This window comes from Pelmatolapia mariae, linkage group LG16_19, assembly GCF_036321145.2.
Source record: "Pelmatolapia mariae isolate MD_Pm_ZW linkage group LG16_19, Pm_UMD_F_2, whole genome shotgun sequence".
In the NCBI taxonomy this organism is placed as follows: domain Eukaryota; kingdom Metazoa; phylum Chordata; class Actinopteri; order Cichliformes; family Cichlidae; genus Pelmatolapia; species Pelmatolapia mariae.
The window spans coordinates 61,686,596-61,708,073 of record NC_086241.1 but is presented as its reverse complement, the minus strand read 5'-3'; the positions used below and the strand labels follow the sequence as shown (position 1 = coordinate 61,708,073).

Genomic DNA, 21,478 nt, shown 5'->3' with positions numbered 1-21,478 from the left:
AGTCTAAGGAGCTTGGAAAGAAAGTGACTGGACTTCTTTAAGTTTTGTGAAGACACTCACCTCTCATCCAAGAGGCTTCTTCAGTTTTAAAACCAAATGGTGGAGAGTTCCAGATATTTAAATTCTAGTGGGGATTGTCCCTTACGAGTGTTGTTGACCCACTATTGATCATGTGCCTCATCACATGACCCAAGGTGTGAAACAAGGCATCGGTCATTACCCGTATTATTCGGTAAAATCATTGTGAGACTACCATTACTTGGATGACTGAGAATCTACACAGACACTCAGTGTACAGCATCTGTATGCTGGTGTCTCTGTCCATCAGTCGTTACTAATGTTTGTAATAAAATCCACACGCCGTTGCATGCTATCACATCAGAAGAAGTTTCAGTTCAAATAGTATCAATATTTTTAAGCTGATTTCTACACAAACTGTGGAAAGTGGGACGACAAATGAGCTCAGGACATGCGGCTGTAGCTGCTGATGGTCTGCTAAGTCGCCTCAGCTGGTGAATCGGACAGTCAGACACTGGTTTTTTTTCAATTTTCATTAATCGGGTAGGGCTGTGCGATATGACCAAAATCTCATATCCCGATATAAGACATCTATCGTCCCGATGACGATATAAATCACAAAAATTTTACATTTTCTGTAAATTCTGTGAATCTCAGGCAGCTCGACTTGCGTGAAGTGTTTCCAGCTGGGCGTCGTGTACCTGGAGTCGAGTGTTTTAACCGATGCATGAAATGATACATTTTTAGACATAAGTTGTAACGGCCACCGTTTCTTTGTGAGTATTTATTACACGGCGTGCTGCGGGGAAAAGCCTGTTCTAACGTTTGAGTCTAAGGTTTATTTTTTAGCACCTGAAGGCTCTTTGTTGCTTCTCATCCGTAAATACTCTGCATACTCTTTCACATGATTCAGTTTATTTTGAAAAGTCTCAACAGGATCTTGAGCTTTATTGTGAAAGGTTTATGTGGAAAATAAACAAGCGGAAACGTGATGGTTTTACCATCGTTGTTGCTAACGACAACGCATAAAAACAGGCGCTTATCCGTTGGTAGTGTGGTTATATTAAATATAAGAGAAAGAGAGATCTTTAAGAAATTAATATAGCCACTACAGTGACCATCAAAACGATGAAAAAATATTGCCGTAAACAGTTTATTTTGCGACACCGCAAAACAAACGATAGGCAAGGCAAGTTTATTTATATAGCACAATTCAACAACAAGGTGATTCAAAGTGCTTTACAGAGACATTAAAAGCAAAAACAAGTAAAAAGCATGATTTGAAATAGCGTAAAATGAAACGATAGATGTTTTTATATCGTCATCCGATATATATTCTTATACCGAACAGCCCTATAATCGGGTGTTAATGTCTTTTTTAAATTAGGTTCTTTTCATTTGAGCGACAGATTTTCAGTGAATTCATTATAAATTTAATCATTTATTTTTTGTCATGTCTGTTAAAATATGCAATTATTTTACTAATTTGATCACACATTTATTAATGAACCCTAAATCTTTTTAATGTCTATTTTACAGTTCAGTTACTGAATTAATGAAACCACCAAAATTTTTATTTCCCACCATTCATCACCTCAGCTTTGACCAGGTGACCCACATCTTCTGAACTACTCGCCCAGCTGTCACCCCCTGAGTTATGGTTGAAATTTATTTAAATGAATTTCCTGCTTTCAAGCAATTAAAGGCTCTGTGGAAGGTTACTGACTAATTTCACTGAAATAGCCAATATCAAAATCATTAACTAGAAATGTATTGTATGCATACGCAGTCACGGGAAACATCTTTTTGGTATTGTGTGTGGCTGCTAAATCTCACTCTGAAAATGTTTTACTTGATGTCAGATTTTACTCAGAGTTGTTGATTTTGATGGCTGAAGGCTGATTTTCCCACAGCCTGACTAAAGTCTGAAGACAGAGTTTTGCAGTTATTTGCCATTTAATTAGATCCTAGGTGTAATGTTGACACGCCATCCTTAATGCACGTCTTTAAGTTAAAACTTTCCAAGAATTTCCACCTGATCATAGCAAACAACCCTTCTGAAAACTCATCCATGCCATTTTCTTTCCCACTCACCTAACCCGAGTCACTAGAAGGCAGCTGCACTGCCATTTGAAGATGTGTTGTGTATTTTTCACAGATTGATGACATTTTCTAGCTACATGAAAGTGATGGCCCTGTGACAACCTGGGAGACATTTCAGGAGGTCTTGATTACTTTCAACAGTGAATTAGATAAGCAGTTAAGGAAACAGTTAACTGAGATCAAACATATTTACATGAAATATTAAAGTTGATCTCTTCGGCTTTTTCTTTATTCCCCTTGATAATCCTGTTCCAATAGTAGAGGCTCTTTTCCAACATGGTCAAAGTTTCACATAATAACTGCTCTAAATGCTCAGTTTTACACCGTTATTTTTTTGTTTTGTTTTGTTTTTTTTAATTCTTGGCTACGTATTGTGTTACAGAGTGGAAATATCACAGCAGTACGGTGGCCCTGAGAGGCCAAACGGACTGCAACTTAAGAAAACACCAGCAATAAGAAAAACGCTGTTTTTCTCTCCAGAAACACTTCCCTTGTGCTTTTGAAAAATCTGTTTTTTCCTATTTCCGTTTTTGTTTTTTCTATTTTAGTTTTTGTTTTTCCTATTTCCGTTATGTTTTGTGGGCTTTTACAGCGTTTTTCTTATTGCTGGTGTTTTCTTAAGTTGCAGTCCGTTTGGCCTCTCAGGGCCACCGTACAGCAGTGACCAACATAACATTAAGAGCAGAGTACATCCTGGCTACTTTTGTATATTTACTGTCCTGTAAAAAAGGTCATCTTCATTGTTTTCTATGGAAGTTAATCAATAATAATACTGCAAAATGTATTCGACATATATTAGCAGTAGATTTGCAATAAAAATTTATGAGGATAAGGATAATAATTATAACTTTAAACAAAACTGTTTAAAACACACAGTTACAGAGTGCTTTATAGTTTGGATTAAAACCATACATTTGAGAAGCGTACATAACAACTATACAGTACATTTAAGCATACAGTCAAGGATGTGTTCCTACATGCATTTACGCTTACCTGCAAACATTTGGTGTGAAATAAGGGGTTAACGATTAAGGAAGAACTAGCCTGTAAAAATGAGTTTTCAGTAGCCCTTTATATTTACAGTCTGCAAAATAATTGTTAACGTAAGCTTTAAAATAAATGTAGTAAATACTGGACATCCTGCATGCTACAGGTATCTCAGATAGAAAGAGAGAGAGGCGGTCTTGGTGGTCAGAGATTGTGTCAAATAAACAAGTAGTTTCCATAGAGACAGCTTCTGGTTTTAACTTGTTCTTAATTCAGATTGTCTGTCATTATTTTAAAATAGTGGGAGTAGCTGAAAAGATTTCATCTATTCATGTTCAAGCTTGTTGAACATGAAGCTTGAAGAGTGCCATGTTAGTTGAAGTGATCTGATAAAGGGCTCTTTACCTGTGGAGGTTTTGATTGCGATTATAGTAATGACAATGTTTCTGTCAACTCTAGAAAATAATGTTCTCTTTCGCCATCGCTGTAGCAGCGCCACCTGTTTGATGCTTGTGGTATTTCATAGAGGAGAACCTGCAGCTCCAACTATGACAATGTAATTTTAACTGCTGGTGGTTTTCCCTGTAGATGCTTACTGGGCTGCATCCTTTAAGCCTTTTTAATCATACATGTGCTAAATATACTTGATAGTCGGCAATCATCTACACTCAGTGTTGGCTTCCTGCTGTGTCAGTAAGGTGGCTATCAGCCTGGCACTGGTTATGTTGTACCCTACAGGGTCACATATCTCTAGCTGTGAGCTCCAATTGCTTTTCAAACCTTTTAAAAAAGTTGACTTAAATCTTCTAAAAAGTATAAATTCACGTGTTTAAAAATTATTTAAAACTTTTGAAGGAACATCTGTCATGACCTTATGTCCAAAACATCTATATATGGTGTTGAAGCGATATCAACTGAAGTTTAAATAGGGTTGGGTTGTACTTAAGTGCAATATCAATTTGTATCACAAGATGCTACACTGTGTTAATACAATCTTTATTCAACCGTTAGAAACACTGATTTTCAGTGAAAACAGGCAAAAAAAAAGCCTTTTGCTGAAATGCCGGTAGCTAAAAAGAAATACCAAAAGCAGCACATATTTAAAAACATACACAATAGTGAAGGTGGTTGGTGCTGCCAGGTGGTGAAGATTTTAGATTGATTCTTCAGTCCCAGAAAGTATCTTTAAAGGGAGGGGTTCCTGAGACGTTTGTTGAAGTAAGTATATCAAAGGGACAACACAGGTTGAGTTGCTTGGAGACAAAGTTAGAGAGGCAAGGCGGAGATGGTTTGGACTTGTGCAGAGAAGTATTGTTGTATTTAATATCTGGCAGCTGGTGCTCAGACTGAACTAAACACTTGAGTGAGTTGTTGTTAGAAAATTTGTGTTTTTACAGTTCTTTTTGCTTTGGCTATCTACTCAGTTTGCCCTTGCATGTTGTGCGTAAAATGTTTGTAGAAAAGTTCTCATTTATGGAGAAAGTCTTAGGCAATGACGTGCTGCTGCTGCTGCTGCTGCTGCTGCTGAGCAATGGGAAAATGCTGCAGTACTCACGCCGTCCCTGGGTTTGGTTGAAGTTTGAGCAGCCACCAGAAGCTGTTCCAGACCCCACTTGAATGCCTGTTTATCTCTCCTTCAGTTTGTTATGATCCGCAAACTCTATCTCCCGTTCAGTTTACATTCCTCCGAGCATCACCCGAGTCACACTCCAGTGAACCTGTAAGAGTTCATCCGGTTTGAATTTCATTTCATTTCTCTTTGTTCCCAGCGCTGATTGTCACCATTTCAGGCTTTTGTTCAACAGTTTATCCTTTGTGTTTCTGTGCCACAGTGATGACATGAAACTGAAAAGTTATTTTACAAGCCTGGGGAGCGTCATCCTAACGTAAAATGTTCAGGGTCAAGCTTCACTCCTCATCTGTGCCTTCTGCATGTGGAAAAATTACATTTCCCCTAATATGTTTCAGATTTAAAGACCCTGTCTGAGCACCTGTGTTAAAAAAAAATCACGAAATCTTTCTTGTAACTGTCTTTGTGTGTGTGTGTGTGTGGGTGTGTGGGTGTGTGTGTGCGCAGGTAATTATTTGGGACAAAAAGGGAGGAAAAAACAGATGCAGTGATGACAAAGCAACACCAGCAGCAACAGTGAGGGAAGAAGAAATTCAACACAGCCACCAAAGTGCAGGAGAGGTGGCCAAATTAAAAGAGATGCTCGGGCAACGTGATAACGAGATTAGTATCCTTTGGCTTGCTGCAGCTAGCTTACTTCAGCTCCAGTTAATTTCTATAAAGAAATATCTGATATTTGATACTGGAAGACTTTTTTCTTTCTGTTTCTGGTCTGTGTTTTATTGATCCATCATGTTTGAGCATTGGTTGCACATAGATCAAAGCCAGTGTGGAGAGGCAGTAAGGGATTGAATGTTCTGAAGTGCAATTTCAAAACCATCAGCTACCATCAGCTACCACCCTTTTTTTTTTAACAATCAGCGAGACACACAGAACACAACGTCTTGGCCTACATTTCTGTTATCCGTTATTTTGATATTCTGGCTGCACAAGAAAACCTGGCAAAATTGGCTTTTGCATCCACAAGCTTAGTCATTAGAATAGTTGCCAGGTTCCTGGACTGAGCGTCAATAAGGAGCAATAAAAATCTGATTGTACTAAAAAATTGTTTTGCAAACAAAAGGGAAAAGTAATTAGGGACCTTGGTATGAAAATGTATGTAAACATCAAACCTCTTATGTGTTTTAACTTATTTTGACTAACTACCTATCCCATATGGTGAAATGACTGTTGAATTTTTACCCAAAATGTACTTTTCAAAGATCTTTCCTGTGAATTATTAGGAAAGAGAACAATTATCCAGGGTACCATTGCTTGTTTCTGTTACTCTACCTCTTAGACATTAAATTGGTGCAGTTTTGATGTTGAAACTATGATGTATCCCATGATACTGAAGCTCCAAGATGTTATAGGAGAAATCAAGCTGAATAAAATCAAGATTTTGGCTTTAGGTTGTGACACTTGGAGCGTGTCTAAAATTGATTTGGTTTCAGTTTTTAATTGAGCTCTTTCATCTATTATGAGAATCAAAAATGCTGGAAAAAGTACCATTAAAACAACTTAAAAACTGAAATTTTGACCCATTTTTAATTACTTTGAGGACCTGTAACTTAGAAAGGTAAAATTTTGCATGGCTTCATTAAATACAGTAAATGCACTGGTACCTATATAGCACTTTTATACTCTACTTGAACACTGAAAGCACTTTTTACTATAAGCCTCATTCATCCAATCAAACACAGATTCATACAAGCTCTTTTTTGCTATACTTTGTCTAACAGTCAGGCACACACTCACTCCGATGGATGCATTGGCATTAACGGTGGGTTCAGTATTTTGCTCAAGGATACTTTGACATGCAAACTTGAGGGAGGGAGCAAACTGTCAACCTTCTAACTGGTAGAAGATGCTGAACATCTAAAACAATATTAAGTCATAACATTTGCTGGGTTGTTACTTTTTTACCTTACAGTTTTACTAACTCATTCAGGAGATAACTCATGTTAGCACACCCACACATGCCCAGACTCATCCGTTTTGGAAGTGACAGTTATATGTCAAGATGCTACATGTAATGATATTTATTTAATGCATCAGTAGGGAAATGAGGCAAAAATCACCTTGACTGGTGAGCTGTATTGACCTGATAGGACTGCGTGCACATTTGGTGCAATTTCAAACCACAGAGATTCAGATCCAGATGTACATGTTCACACGTAGCTGAAACAAGAGGTACAGTGTTTAAGGAAATGGCTTTTTTAAATTGGGTGATAATGGGTGGAAAATAAATTGAGCAGAGTGGATTTCAATTTAAATTAGTCTTTCTGCATCCCACCTCAGCATTTAATCACACTTACTGCTGATAGTAAAGCCTTCATTAGGAGAAAGGCCTTTATAGGAAATGTGTCTGTGTTATTGCACGGTTGGGTTACTGCACTTCTGTGAAATATAAGTAGGTTAACATTCATCACTAGCACACCACAAAAACACAGATTGTAATGACTGCTGTTAATCATAATTACTATTAATCATAATAATGGTATTGGTGTGTGAATACGATATTTCTAATGGCTTTATGGGATTATTCCACCCTCAGCCCCTTTTGCTGTGGCTTGCCGTTAGATCACTGCACATTAGCTGGAAAATTGAGACGTCTGCTTGATTATTTAGCCAGAAAAACCGCAGGTCTCCTAAACAAATCGAATATTATCATACAGATATTTTACCGTAGTATTTCTTGGACCTGTTTTTTGGAATGTAAATTCCTTTCTTCTTTGATTTTTTTCCCCCTCAAATTGTCACATACTGGTTTTCACATGATGTACGTGTAATTGCCAAAAGTGCCGCTGTACGTGTCTAAAGGCGCATATTACAGGCACTCATGTACACGCTCTCCTGACCATGTTGCCTTCTTTCATTGTGAAGTTTGTATATAAGGTTGCAGTAGCCTAAACTGTCAATCCTCCAGTCAGGGTGGTCTGTCTGCACTTTGTAACACTATAGTCTGTAAGAGTGACATTATTTCCAAACAGTTCGCTAATAACTATCTAGATTTCAAACCTGTATCCGCTAGCTAATTACTGTGCTGCCCATGTCTGTATGAATGTCCTACGCCCTTGGCTCTACAGCGACACTGAGGAGTCCTCACAGGGTTCATTATGGGAAAGTTCCCAGTAAAACAAAGGGGGGGGGGGGATCCCTGCCAACTACCCCTGTGTGTTTTTCATATCTGCATGGGAGTTAGGGCACCTGGTTTTGCTTACTTGACTCTGCAAGAGTGAATAGATATCCACCAGTAACATGATGACAGAGAAGCAACAAACATAGCAGATTTTAAACAAACTAAGAAAGCACAGTGGTTAGGGTGACAAATAAAACAAGCCGATGTCAAAATGACAAGGTTTTCTGAGGACAGCTCATGTGGTCACATTGCACCTTAAAAACGATGACTAAAAAGGATCTGCAAATTTCAGAGAAATCTGAATTTATGAGATATAACACAATAGAATCCAAATTTCATGCTAATGATCCTACAGAGAAAATATTGACCTGATTTCTGTGGAGCTTGAATATCCCGAGTTTTCCTAACAGGAAAGTGTTTTTGTTTGTGACTGTCACTCCAGAGCAACTCATGTTTTCAGGTTATTTTTTTATTTATTTATTTATTTATACATTTTTTTAAGCAAAGTTTATGCTAGTTAAAGTCAAAGTGTGTATATTGTAGCTTATATCAATGCATGCTGACGCACTTCTCTGTCATGCATTTTGCCAGTTTTTCCATCTCTACAGCAGCTTCTCAGTGGTCGGTCATCTAAACTGATATCAGAAAGTCTGGATTTAAGTCACATGACCTATCCAATACATGTGCTACAATAATCAAAGTGACAACTGGGTGGCTTTAGCCAATTAACTCTCACCTTTTCTTTGGTAATAAGAAATTTCGTGTCCTTGACCTCCCAAATTGCAGCATCCAGCTCAAAAATACGTAGACCCACCTGTAATTTTGTGCACTTATATCATGGCTGCAGTGTAAAAAAAAAAAAAAAAAAAAGGAATTCTCCACAACACGAGATACATGAAAACCATTGCTGAAGTTGAGCTGCAGTGTTTTTAGGTCATTGAGCTTAATGACCATTGAGCTTACGCTACAGCAACAAAACCCTCTGTCTACAATTCACAAGAATCACTGCTCCTACAGCATTGGTCAGAATTCAGTCAAACTTACACATAATGATAACCAATTAGTTTTCCCCCAAACTGAGCTCAAGGTCAAGGTAACATTTGCTGTTTTACTGGCAATAACCTGTGAACTGTGATGAATTGTGAGCTGTATGAGCGACAACATCACTGACAGTCTCATTTGTGACTCAAATACTGTGGTGGGTGGTGATATAGATCAAAGGTGCTCAAAATGTGTGTAACACTATACTCAGCCACCACCGAACATAGATTAGTTAGCCCTGGGTAGTGTATCGTGTTGAGATCTCACGAGCTTATCTATCCAGAAGCAACATGGCTATCACTCAAGGCATCACTGGTGTAAATATTAAGCCCTCAAAGGATCGTCTATTACTACGTGGAAACAACCAAAAAAAACCCATCTCATGTTAGTATTGTACATTAATTTCATTCCTGATAGTAACTATAGTCTCTCACTGTGTATGTGTGATAACAACTTAAATTGATAGGCCTGTGCTGATGCTGTGTCTTTGTTAAAGCAGTACCACAGGTTGTCACTTATTACACATTCAGTGGAGAACATCAGCTTTTGATCATTTATTGTACTTGGATTAGTTTTACACTGTTCAATTCATCCAAGATGTTGTCATTGGAGCTGTCTGCTTTTACTCAGGTGAAAATGTGAAAAATATCTTTGGGCTAGGGCCATTAAAGCTTGGTTGGTTTTGAGCCCAGAGAGGACTCGGTTGCTTGGTCAGGAAAATATCATGGCTCCAAATATTTTAGAGAATGGTCATGACCGTGCTTTAAAGAAACTAACACTTCATTTTGGCAAGAAACAGAAATATTTGACCCGTTTGGGGGCAAAGCTGGCCAAAAGATACGAGTTCAACTTGCTTGCACCAATTTCCTTTCCTTGATTACTGTCATTGTAATCGCAAACGTAAAGAGTAGGGAAACAAATTGTTCCTTATAATTTTTATTGCATACATTGCGTGGTACATTGAAACTGGAGTAGTTTGTGGCACCATTGAGAATGAAATCAAACATCTGCCATGTGTGGCAATTTTAAAGGCATTTTGTGTATTTCCTGTAATGTCTGGCTTGTTGGAAAGTATATTAGAGAATGACTAAAAAGCCGAGGAGGAGAAGAACATCACGAGCTGAATCTAACCGCAGCATTTTGACCACATGGCATGCGAAACAGCCCACAGATCTCACGTTCTTACTCCTATAGAATTTTTTTATCTCCACTAGACTTCTGTGGTAGTTTTGTGCATAAATGAAGATATCAGATGCCAATAATGGAAAAACCTGATGAACAGTGGTTTGAAGTAATGACTTGTTTGAATCAATGACACAGGACCCACAGAAACAGGCTCTTTTTCTGTAAATGTTGGCTACAGTAGGTCATTTGGAAGTGTGTTAGGTTTAGATTTTGGCAGTTTTGAGAACACTGTATGTTTTATTTCAATGGAAATTGTAATTAGAGACTACTTCTTCATATTATTGTTTCCACTGACATCCCCTTTTGTCATGGCTGAAGGAAATAAAAGTTAAGTTATGCCGTTTTTGTCTTTAAAAATCCCACCGCAGTTATAGTCTGACTATAGTGAGATGTCTGCAAATCTCATTGTTAGTTGTGTGACTCCAAATTAGTGGTAGGCAACTCTTATTTCATACTGACTGTAATAAATTAGGGGAAGGGCAATTCGCGGGATAAATAAATCAAAATATGGTTACACGTTGAAATGAAATTATTACTAATATAAAATAAAATCCCTTTAAAATAATTTTAACTATAAGGATAACTTTCTACACTTTTCTTTTTTAGTCAGTGACTGCAGGAAGTCCAGAACCCATGCACATCAACTAATGCTGTTTTCCCCCTTGAAATGTTCTGCCAGGCCTTCACTGTAGCAACCTTTGATTGTTTCTTTCTTGTGAGTCTTTGAGTATTCAAGTTTGCATTTAATAACTTTAAAAAAATGAAATCAGATGACTGACTTGGCCAGTGTATAACATCTCATTTCTTTGCATTGAAAACTCTTTGGTTGCTTTTGCAGTATGCTTTGGGTCATTATTTATTTGCACTGTTAAGCGTTGCCTAATCAGTTTTGCAGCATTTGGCTGAATCTGAGCAAAGGCTATAGCCCTGTAAACTTCAGAGTCCGTGTTGCCGCTTGAATCAGCAGTCACATCATCAATAAACACTAGTGGCCCATTTCCACTGGCAGTCATACATGCCCATACTGTAATGTTGCTTCCACCATGTTTGATTGATAATGTGGTATGCCTAAGATCGCGAGCCGTTTCTGTCTTTCTCCATATTTGTTTTCTTCCCATTATACAAGTAAATTTTGGTTTCATTTGTCCTTTTTTGTAAAGCTGTGCAGACTCTTTTCTTTGTTTTCTGCTAAACTCTAAACTGGCCTTCCTCTTCTCAGGTCTTTCCATTCCCGTTTCCCCTTTTGTATTCTCATTGTGTTTCCATCTTATCTCTGTTTTTATATTTTGTCAGGTACACGTCTTAGTCTGGGTCTCAGTCTGTGTGTGTGTGTGTGTCGTGCGTATAGTTATTGTTTTAATTTGATAGTCTCATATCTTGTGTGCTTCGTATTGAATTTTACTTCCCCTGACATCCTGCAGCTGTCTTCCCTGGTGTTTTCAGTCTTCCTAATTACTTGCTGTGTATTTATTGTCTCAGTCTTCTCTTGTCCCTTGTCCTGTCCTCACCTCACATGGTAGTGTGTTTCTTAGCTCTGTGTTGCCTGTTTTCCCCCTCAGAGTTAATTCCTAGTTTAACATAAGTTTTTCTTTTTGTTAACATTGCCAAAAATAAAGCAGGCCATGAAACTAATGTGTCCAGTTAGTGTTGAGCCCATGAAAAGGGATGTATTATCAAAACTGCTATAATTCCTAAATTATAGGCCAGAGGCCTTGTCCAAATACTTTTGGACCTAAGAGTAGTAAGCTCGAACCAGCCCTGGGACAAGATCTAAGAAGAGTCAGTACAGTCACTCGGTTATTCTCAGTTATACTCTTAAGCAGACAACCACATCAGTGGGAAAAGACTCCCAAGAAATTCTTGGCAGTGTCATCTCTGCAGGCTTTTGGCTCCTCTCCACTGACTCATCCCAGACATTGCACCTTCCCGTATCTCTAAGGTTGGATGTCATTTAGGAAATCTCTACAGATGCACAGCCTTTATCAAATATTGAAACATTTGGGAATACTTGTATAACAATTTAGTCAAAAATTAACTCTAGAGCAGCTCCCTAACTGTCCTCATAGATACTTGACATAAGTTCTTTGACTTGGGATCCGTCTAACTGAATTGAGGGAGATTTTCTTGCAGTATCTTACCTCCAAAACAAAGACAAGTGCATTCTTTAACTCCTTGCGACAGGCATCCTAGTTAAGATGTTGAAGAAGGAGAAAAAAAGAGCCCAGGATGCTGCTGCTCAGCTTGCAAACATCACCAACAGCCAGAGTCAGAGTACATCGAGTGTGTCCACGGTGGAGCTGTCACAAGAAGGAAGTATGGAGACCATCTCAGCAGACCACAGAGGACGAGCTATACAGTACATGAAAATAGGTACGTCAACCTCAAGGTTTTCCCCTTGTCTTAAAAGGCAATATTGAAAGATTTGGCATGTTACACGTTACATATGCAAAATATCATGTTACACATGCAAAATAGTGTTTGAAAGACTGCTGATGTGTTGTGATATAGAGTCAAAGTGTGAATCAGGTCCAGCTTCTTTCAGATGTTTTTTCCTAAACATAGCAATTTCTGGCCTTAAAATGAGGCCATATAACTTGGTTCAACCAACTCAAAATGAGTTCATTCAGCCAAATTATTGAAAAAAAGAACAGGTAGTACAACTAGTGGTATTTAAGAGGGACTTATCTCAATAAAAGCTGTCTGTGCTTTCAAGAAAAAACATAACATAGGCAAACATTCTCTGATGTAATTCCTTTCTTGTCTAATGTTCTCTAGATTTTTCTACTTTCAATAGAAAATGTCTTTTTTAACTCTTCCTAACCTGGTTAGGAGGCAGAGCGTTCTCACTCCCGGGGCGTAGCATACCGACGTTTTGTCACGTCCCGTGGCGTTCGTGAGGAACGCGAAAGGTGACCTTCTGCGTTCTGATGGTACGCGCCGGGTTATGGCTGAATTCCAGTGGAATGACGGTCCCGTGGTAATATACGTTCCAGCCATGTATTCCAGCCCTAAACTTAACCTTATCCCTAACCCTAACCATAACCCTATTCCTAACCTTAACCAGCACAGAAATGACATGAAATAGTGTTTTCCAAAGCGATTTGAAGAAAATGAACGAACATGTGTAGATTGAGTCCAAATGGTTCTCATGTTTTCTCATTTTTCCGATCTCGTCATTTAGGAACGTGTTGGGTATCCGAAAGCGTAAAATGTTGACGATTTGTCACATAGCATAATATTTTACGCTTAGGGAGTGAGAACGTGTTGTAGGAGGAGTTAAAAATTGGCATAGTATTTCTACTATAAAAAAAACCCCAAAATTAAAAGGAAAAACATTCATCAACTAACTAGTAATGTAACTGTTTGTAGAATGGAATATTTTTAGTCCAGGCTGTTAGAGGCCTGTTAGAGAAGGTTTCATTGTTTTAAATTATGTTACAATCTCTTCAAAAAGCATTTAATACATGAAAAGAGTTTAATCCTGTATGTTAAAGTATTATGCATTTCCAAAGCATTTCAGTGTTTCTAAAGACAAGTGTCCACTTGTCCACATGTTGAGAGTGAAACCAATCTCATTTTTGCACTTGTGGTGTGGTATTTGATATATGTGAGCTATCAGTGCTCAAGACTAAAAGTAAGAAATGAAAACTGGCTGGGTAATATTCCTCAGAAATAGAGCTGACCTAGTACTATAGCTGTTCACGCTTACCAAAATATTCAGAACAGGTCCTGTCCCACATGGACTAATAAAGCACTGTATGAATTAAATCAAATTTTCACAGATGTTGACTCCATTAAGCGTCACACTCACTCTTTTTAAGCTTTGAAAAATTAGGTGCTAAGCCTACAGACAGGTGATCTCTCTCGGTTGGAATGCAGGCTGTTTTTTGTGGTCTTTTAGATTTTCACTGTGCCTTTTGTGTGTGTCTCTGGGCCATAACAAATTCCTGATTTGTGGATTTTACTGCATGGTAAGGGTCTGACATACCAGAACCCATTTCTTTATTTCTACACAATGCCATGAGTAGGATTATATGTATTAAAAGGACAGTACGGTATTTTAAACCTGTAATTTGTTGCTGATGAAAAGCTGATGAGTTAAAAACCTGTAATACTGACTGGAACGTGAAGCCGAGGCCGTGAGCCAAGACTTCTGCAATGTAAATACAAGAGACGCTATGCAGATGTGACCAGGACACTAAACCTAGACTGACAACTTTTGAGAAAGCATCCACTTAATTTAGAGACAGAATGTCTGTGCTATTAGAAAACGAACTGCTAAATACTGTCCATTGTGAAGCAGGCCAAAAAGGTTATTCCAGAAGTCCTGCTCGCAGTTTTCTACATCCAGTTCATCCTCAGTATCACGAGAAGCTGCCAAGCCAGATGAGCTTCATGATTACCTGATTAAAATATGTTTAATCTCCTTTTCAAGATCGCTGTCTCTTGCTTGCCCAGATCCCATCCAGGAAGTCCCAATTTGAATATTTGTATTGTGCGCCCACGGTTCTCAAAGTCAAGCATGGTACGCACATTATCAAACAACACCCACGGATGACAGTGATAGGAGCTCTTGCTACAAACAAGCAGTTTTCAGTAGACAAGACCAGTTTCCAATCCTGAAGCCAGTGACTCAGTTGAGCAGCAAGAAAAGAAGCATGCGTATTGTGCACTATAATATAGTCTTTCAGCGTGAGGTTGTCAACCGACATCGAAGAGTGGTGCTTGCCAGCAAATGCTTGTACAAAACATATTGAGAAAGACTTCTTTTTAAACGACACTAACACAATCTTCACAGACGCCCCTGAACCACTTGCCAAATTTGCCTTCCTACAACTTTCTATACTTCTGTGTAGATCCAGAAGAGATCCAGCACACACTGCACAGGCACAAGTATGAGTGAACATTTGCAGAGTGAGCAGCCATACTGTCCAGAATTGCACAAAGAGATGATCTTGAAATCTTTACATTACTCTCATTGTGCTAACTATGTTCTGTCACCTCATTGTCAGCTTTAACTGTGCGTTCTAACAGTCATATTCAGAAAGGCGAAAGGACTGCATTAGATTCTTAAAACCAACACCCTCCTTACTCTGAGTGTGCCCTGAGATCCTGTCTATGAATGCCAAATACGTAATTTGTTTGTAGTTCTCAATTCAAATCCAAAAATGTATGCATAAATACATAAGTAAATATGCCAGAGGATATTTACTCTTTTGTTTTGGCAAATGTGTACATAATAAAGAACCATACTGTTTTACTTAACTGGCAGCCTAAGTGTGGTTGACAGCCTTTATGAACTAAAACTTTAAAGATACATGATAATAATGACCCAAAGGTGGCAGCTTTAGAAGTAGAAACTTCATCTGCAGCTTCTCTTTGATAGTCTGTTCACTTATAACTTCTTTGGACATAAACTTGGTTTAAATGTAAGGGGAATGCTGAGGTTAAGCCAGTTAAGCTTTTGGATGAGCTCTCCAGCCAAAGGCGGCATTTATTTGGCTTTTCCTGCTTAATTTTGGTTAAGTGGAGCCTCGAGTGTGATGATGAACCTGAGCCCTTGTAACGAGCTTGGTCATAGCCATCGGGCTCGGTATGAGCCAGAAACTCATCAAACCAAGCCTGCGCTCTTGTCTCTGCTAACCACAGCTCTCTCATCCTCTCTGACATTTTTGTGTCATGGTGCCCGGTGCAGTAATAAGACCAGAAGAGCCTGTTTGAAAACAAAATACGCACTTCAAGTCTGTCCATAAAGGACTATAGAAGGAACAAAGACCATGAACAGGGGTTTTTAAAATCACTGATAAATGATGTTCCATATGTATTAGATCATCTGATATGCAGTTAACATTATTATATGGGCTGTCACAGCAGAAGATTTGTTTTCATTCGGCCCCAAAAGGCCATTTTATTTCTTTCTTTCTCTCTTGTGAGACATGAACTTCCATGGATTCTGGTTCCTTTTAGTTTTACTTGGGCAGTCCATCCAGGTATATTAACAGCTGTGAAAATATATTTGATGATCATAGATCATTGCAACTACAGCTGATCCACAGCTGGCATGTTAAAGCCTCCAAAATCAGTTTTATTCAAATTTTCACATCAAAATTCTGCAAACAATACCCACAGCGACAAAGTGTTTTCTTGAGGTTCTCGCATACTTATTAAAAATGAAAAACAAAAATATAACATGTGCATAAGTATTCACAGCCTTTGCTCAACACTTTGTTCAAGCAGTTTTGGCAGCAATTACAACCTCAAGTCTTTTTGAGTATGATGCTACAAGCTTGGCACACCTGTTTTTGGGAACTCTCGGGCTCCATCAGTGCACAGATATTTTCAGATCTCTCCAGAGCTGTTCAGTCTGGTCTCTGGCTGAGCCACTCAAGAACATTCACAGACGGGTCCCAAAGCCACTCCTTTGTTATCTTGACTGTGTGCTAGGGATGTCTGTACATTGCTGTATTCATCTTTCCCTTGAAAAAAAAAAACATCCCCACAGCTTGATGGTGCCACCACCATGTTCAATGTAGGGATAGTATTGGCCAGGTGATGAGTGGTGCCTGGTTTCCTCCAGATATGACGCTTGGTATTCGGCCCCAAGAGTTCAGTCTTTGTTTCATAAGGCCAGACAATTTGGTTTCTTATGGTCTGAGAGTCTTTAAGGTGCCTTTTGGCAAACTCCATGTGGGTTGTCACAGTTTGACAAAGTTTTAGTGGGGGGTGGCTTCCATCTGGTCACTCTACCATCCAAGCCTGATTGGTGGAGTGCTGCAGAAATGGCTTTCCTTCTCGAAGTATCTTCTTTTCTCCACAGAGCAACGCTGGAGGGATGCTTGTGCCAGTAAGGGCATCTGGTGTAAAAATCTGTGGCAAGTTAAATATGAAAATTCAACCACTGTGGTTGAGCCCTTGTAAATGCATTGAGTATTTTTTCTACAGTCACCTTTTTCAGTCACTATGTGTTTATACACCACTCTTCATTTAATTATTAGTTATTAATAATCTCTCTTGTTTTTTCTTTTGTTCCTTTTGCGGTTATGTTGTTGCAGTTATTAATAATCTCTGGCTCTTTTCCACAGCATGTCTTTGTCTTGTCTTCATCCACTCACCCCCAATCAGTCGCAGCCCATGGCCGTCCCTGCCTGAGCTTGGTTTTGCTGGAGGTTTCTTCCTGTTTAAAGGAAGGTTTTTCCTTCCCACTGTCGCCAAAGCGCCTGCTCATAGGGGGGCATGTGATTGTTGGGGTTTTCTCTGTTTTCTTTATATTATTGTAGGGTCTTTACATTACTATATAAAATGCCTTGAGGCAGCTGTTGTTGTGGTTTGGTGCTACATAAAGACTCAGAGGTATGGTGCTACATATGTCTGAGTCATCATTGATGACGACCTAAGCAATTTTGTAGCATTTTGTACTCTTTGTAGAAGAAAAAGGCACTTCTGGTTTACATCAGAAATAAGGAGGCTGCAGCATTCTTGCCTCAAGAAAATAAATGTGTGCCCTTTTCCAGGCTGGAGGATTATAGCAATGGTGGACGGCATGCTGACCAAGACTGATTTAGCATTGCTGTGGAGTCACAGACTGAGATGGTGTTTGTAGATGACTTCATTCTTAAACCAGACTATATAATGACTACATTTTTTAGTTTTGCCAACAGTATTAGTACTGTCCACTCTGTTGTGGGGAAGGTTGCACACCCCCTTTCAGAAATCCCCAGATCCTGCAGTAGTTACACGTCCACTCAGGAATGTTCAACCAATTTTCTCACACTTCATGAGAAATTCCTGACTCTTTCCGCCTGATGCTGTCCAGGGAGACTCTGTAACTTTGGGAAGCAGGTTTTAAGACCACACTGAGTACTTACAGGAGAATCAGAGAAGACATTTCCTACAGTTGTAATGCTTTTTATGTGGAGCACAGCTGGGGTCAATATTTATTTATTTGTTTTTTTTAGACTTTGGTGTTCATGCTGCATTTCTACAAATTTATGAGGTCCATTCTTTATTCTCTGTTTAAAAAGAGACCATTTTCTGAGAAAAACTCTCAAACTCTGAGATTAGATTTTTGAGGAAAAATGCACAAATTTAGAAGAGGAAAAAAAACAATATTTTGTAGATTATCTAGAAAAAATATACAAAAAAAGATTACAGGGAATCCTGATAACTGTAGCTCTAACTCTAATTTCAAGCTTTAAAGAGACACTGTCATAAAATGGGCAGATTCAGAACATAATAACACACTGAATTAGACGAGCTTTGAGCCACCGGCAACATCTGTTGTTTCTGCAGTTTCATTCAGTAAAACAGCAGTTTTACAGAGGCTGGTGGATTAGAATTTCAGCTTTTTATCTTTATTTATTTTGGCTTTCATTTTTCTATATGTCCAATTTTTTCATGTAAATTGAAGTCTAATCTTACATATCTCATCCTTTTGTTTTTCAGAATATTGCTTCCCTTCATCAGTGTATTTTTATTATCATTATTATTATTAATTTCACAGGTTTTCTTCCTAATAGTTATAATTTTCATATCAGAAAATGTCGGATTTATTCCTACTTTTGCCTATGCCTTCAAATATATATCTTTTAGAAACATCCTTTCCCCAGTTTGCTTATTTATTTATTTTCCATTTTAAATATTTTTAATTTTAGAATACTTTAGGATTTTTGAATTTTATTATTAGCTGACAGTTAACTTTTTGTATAGCTTTATTTATTTATAGTATCTGTTTTTATTTACTTTATTTCATTTATACAAAAAAGAAATTTCTGAATCCCTTAATTTTAATTTTAATTTTATTTTATTCTTAATCAACTTTATTTAAGACTTTGCGATTTTGAATTTTTCAATGCACATATTAAACAAATATGTAGGACTGCTTTCTTCCACTTACGCAACATCTCTAAAATTAGAAATATCCTGTCTCAGAGTGACGCTGAAAAACTAGTTCATGCATTTATTACTTCCAAGCTGTACTACTGTAGTTCATTATTATCAGGAAGTCCTAAAAACTCGCTGAAAAGCCTTCAGTTAATCCAAAATGCTCCAGCAAGAGTACTGACAGGGACTAGAAAGAGAGAGCATATTTCTCCTGTTTTGGCTTCCCTTCATTGGCTCCCTGTTAAATCCAGAATTGAATTCAAAGTCCTGCTCCTCACATAAAGGTCTTAAATAATCAGGCCCCATCTTATCTTAAGGACCTTATAGTACCATATCACCCCATTAGAGCACTTCGCTCTCGCACTGCAGGCTTACTTGTTGGTCCTAGAGTATTTAAAAGTAGAATGGGAGGGAGAGCCTTCAGTTTTCAGGCCCCTCTTCTGTGGAACCAGCTTCCAGCTTGGATTCGGGAGACAGACACTATCTCTTCTTTTAAGATTAGACTTCAAACTTTCCTTTTTGCTAAAGCATATAGTTAGGGCTGGACCAGGTGACCCTGAATCCTCCCTTAGTTATGCTGCAATAGACGTAGGCTACCGGGGGATTCCCATGATGCATTTAGTTTTTCCTTTCCAGTCACCTTTCTCACTCACTATGTGTTAATAGACCTCTCTGCATTGAATCATATCTGTTATTAACCTCTGTCTCTCTTCCACAGCATGTCTTTCATCCTGTTTTCCTTCTCTCACCCCAACCGGTCGCAGCAGATGGCCCCGCCCCTCTCTGAGCCTGGTTCTGCTGGAGGTTTCTTCCTGTTAAAAGGGAGTTTTTCCTTCCCACTATCGCCAAAGTGCTTGCTCATAGGGGGTCATATGATTGTTGGGTTTTTCCTCTCTATCTTCTGTACAATATAAAGCGCTGTTGTAATTTGGCACTATATAAATAAAATTGAATTGAAAATTGAATTTAATTGAATTTTTCAGAAAATGCCACCTCCCTCAGCCAGCTTGGACCCTTATTTATTTAAGGGTTTTGTTTGTTTTGCTCAAAACTTGCTTTTCCTTTGGATTTATTTATTATATGTTCTTATTCTTTGCAAAGCACTTTAGCACTCTTTCCAAAAACCTTATTATTTCTGTTGTTACCTTTATTTTATATGCCACAGTAGTAAATCAGTACCTAACTATTGAATTTTTAGACCCATAGACTTAAAAGTAACGCACTGAGAAAAAAGGATAAGAAAAATACAGCTGCCCTTGTGCGTCTTCTTATGTGTGCTCTAAATACGTTTTTTATGAAATACACAGAATGTGCAGAATACCAGAGGGACACACAGTTGACGCAGTTCTTTAACAATAGAGCAGATATCATATGTTTCTCATCTGCAGCGGCTGGTTTCCATGACCCACTTGGAGACTCAAACTATATGCACATTAGATCATTGTTCTTTATTCTGTCTTAATTTAAAACAAATGCGCTACACTTATCATGTCCTCATGCTCAGAGGGTCACTGACTGTTTATGTACATTTCAATTCAGGTCTAATCTTTGGGTCCTGCTGCTGCAGCTGCTGGATGAAAATCACTGTCCCCTGAAGATGCACTGTAAATATAATGATGATGAACTTTCCATGGAAACCATTTGTGATGATTGAAAGCCATACTGTCAGACTCTGTTCTTTCCTTCTGTTCTTGGCCTCCTAGCTTAGCCAACACATAATAGAACCTGGACATTAGGAAGGGTTTTCTGATTACCACTGTCTCTGTAGAAGCACTCTGCGCACATTACGTCATAGAACTGGATTTCTGCTGCGTTTGCTGTACAATGAAAACAGGACTAATAGGAGTGTTTAGCGTCTTATGTAGGTACAGATGTACAGTGTCTCCTTCCTGTTCTTTTCATAGAGTGCTGATGGAAAGACAAGGTGTTCCTGTTGTGGCTCAGGCTGTTGAAGACTTGAATTAACCAGAAATGAGACGAGTCTTGAGCGAGAGTTAGATCTTAACGTAAATCCAGCTAGCTTGTAATGAGATGCTGATGATTCTAGCAGGCCGAGCAGGCCGTCCACACGTTTCTGTGATCTGGACCAAATGGAGACACCTCGGTGAGTGAGAAAGTGCAGTAGGAACATAAAATTCGCCCCAAAATAATTGTGAAAGCTCCTAGCTTCTTCTCTTTGCTGCCATTTCACCTCTAAAATTTGTTGAAGCAGCAACAACTGTCACAACACATTCAAACCTCTGTGGTTTGTCTGCATTTGGATCACGGAAAAGAAAAATGAGGAAAGTTGGCCTGAGGACCGTGTGATCTCATTACCCCACAAATTCTGTGAGCACAACATAATATGATGTTATATCACCCTTAGATATTCCTGGAATGCTGCGTTTTTACAAGAGTCGACCGGAGTGCATTTCCCCTCAAGAACCCCTCATGCTGATTTGTAGAGTTTGGCTCTTGTAGCGCACGTCCAAGTTGGTTTTAATCAGGACTTTCCAAAAATAAAGAAACAACAT

At 38.5% G+C, this 21,478-nt stretch overlaps 1 protein-coding gene across 1 annotated transcript in view; it reads left to right on the top strand.

The window, feature by feature from the left end:
• Nucleotides 1–21,478, top strand: part of kif6 (kinesin family member 6) — a 71,916-nt gene that overhangs the window by 34,509 nt on the left and 15,929 nt on the right. Inside the window, exons 12-13 of the mRNA XM_063497757.1 lie at nucleotides 5,186–5,345; nucleotides 12,267–12,455. Of these exons, the coding sequence (XP_063353827.1) occupies nucleotides 5,186–5,345; nucleotides 12,267–12,455 (349 nt within the window). The remainder of the gene's footprint in view (nucleotides 1–5,185; nucleotides 5,346–12,266; nucleotides 12,456–21,478) is intronic.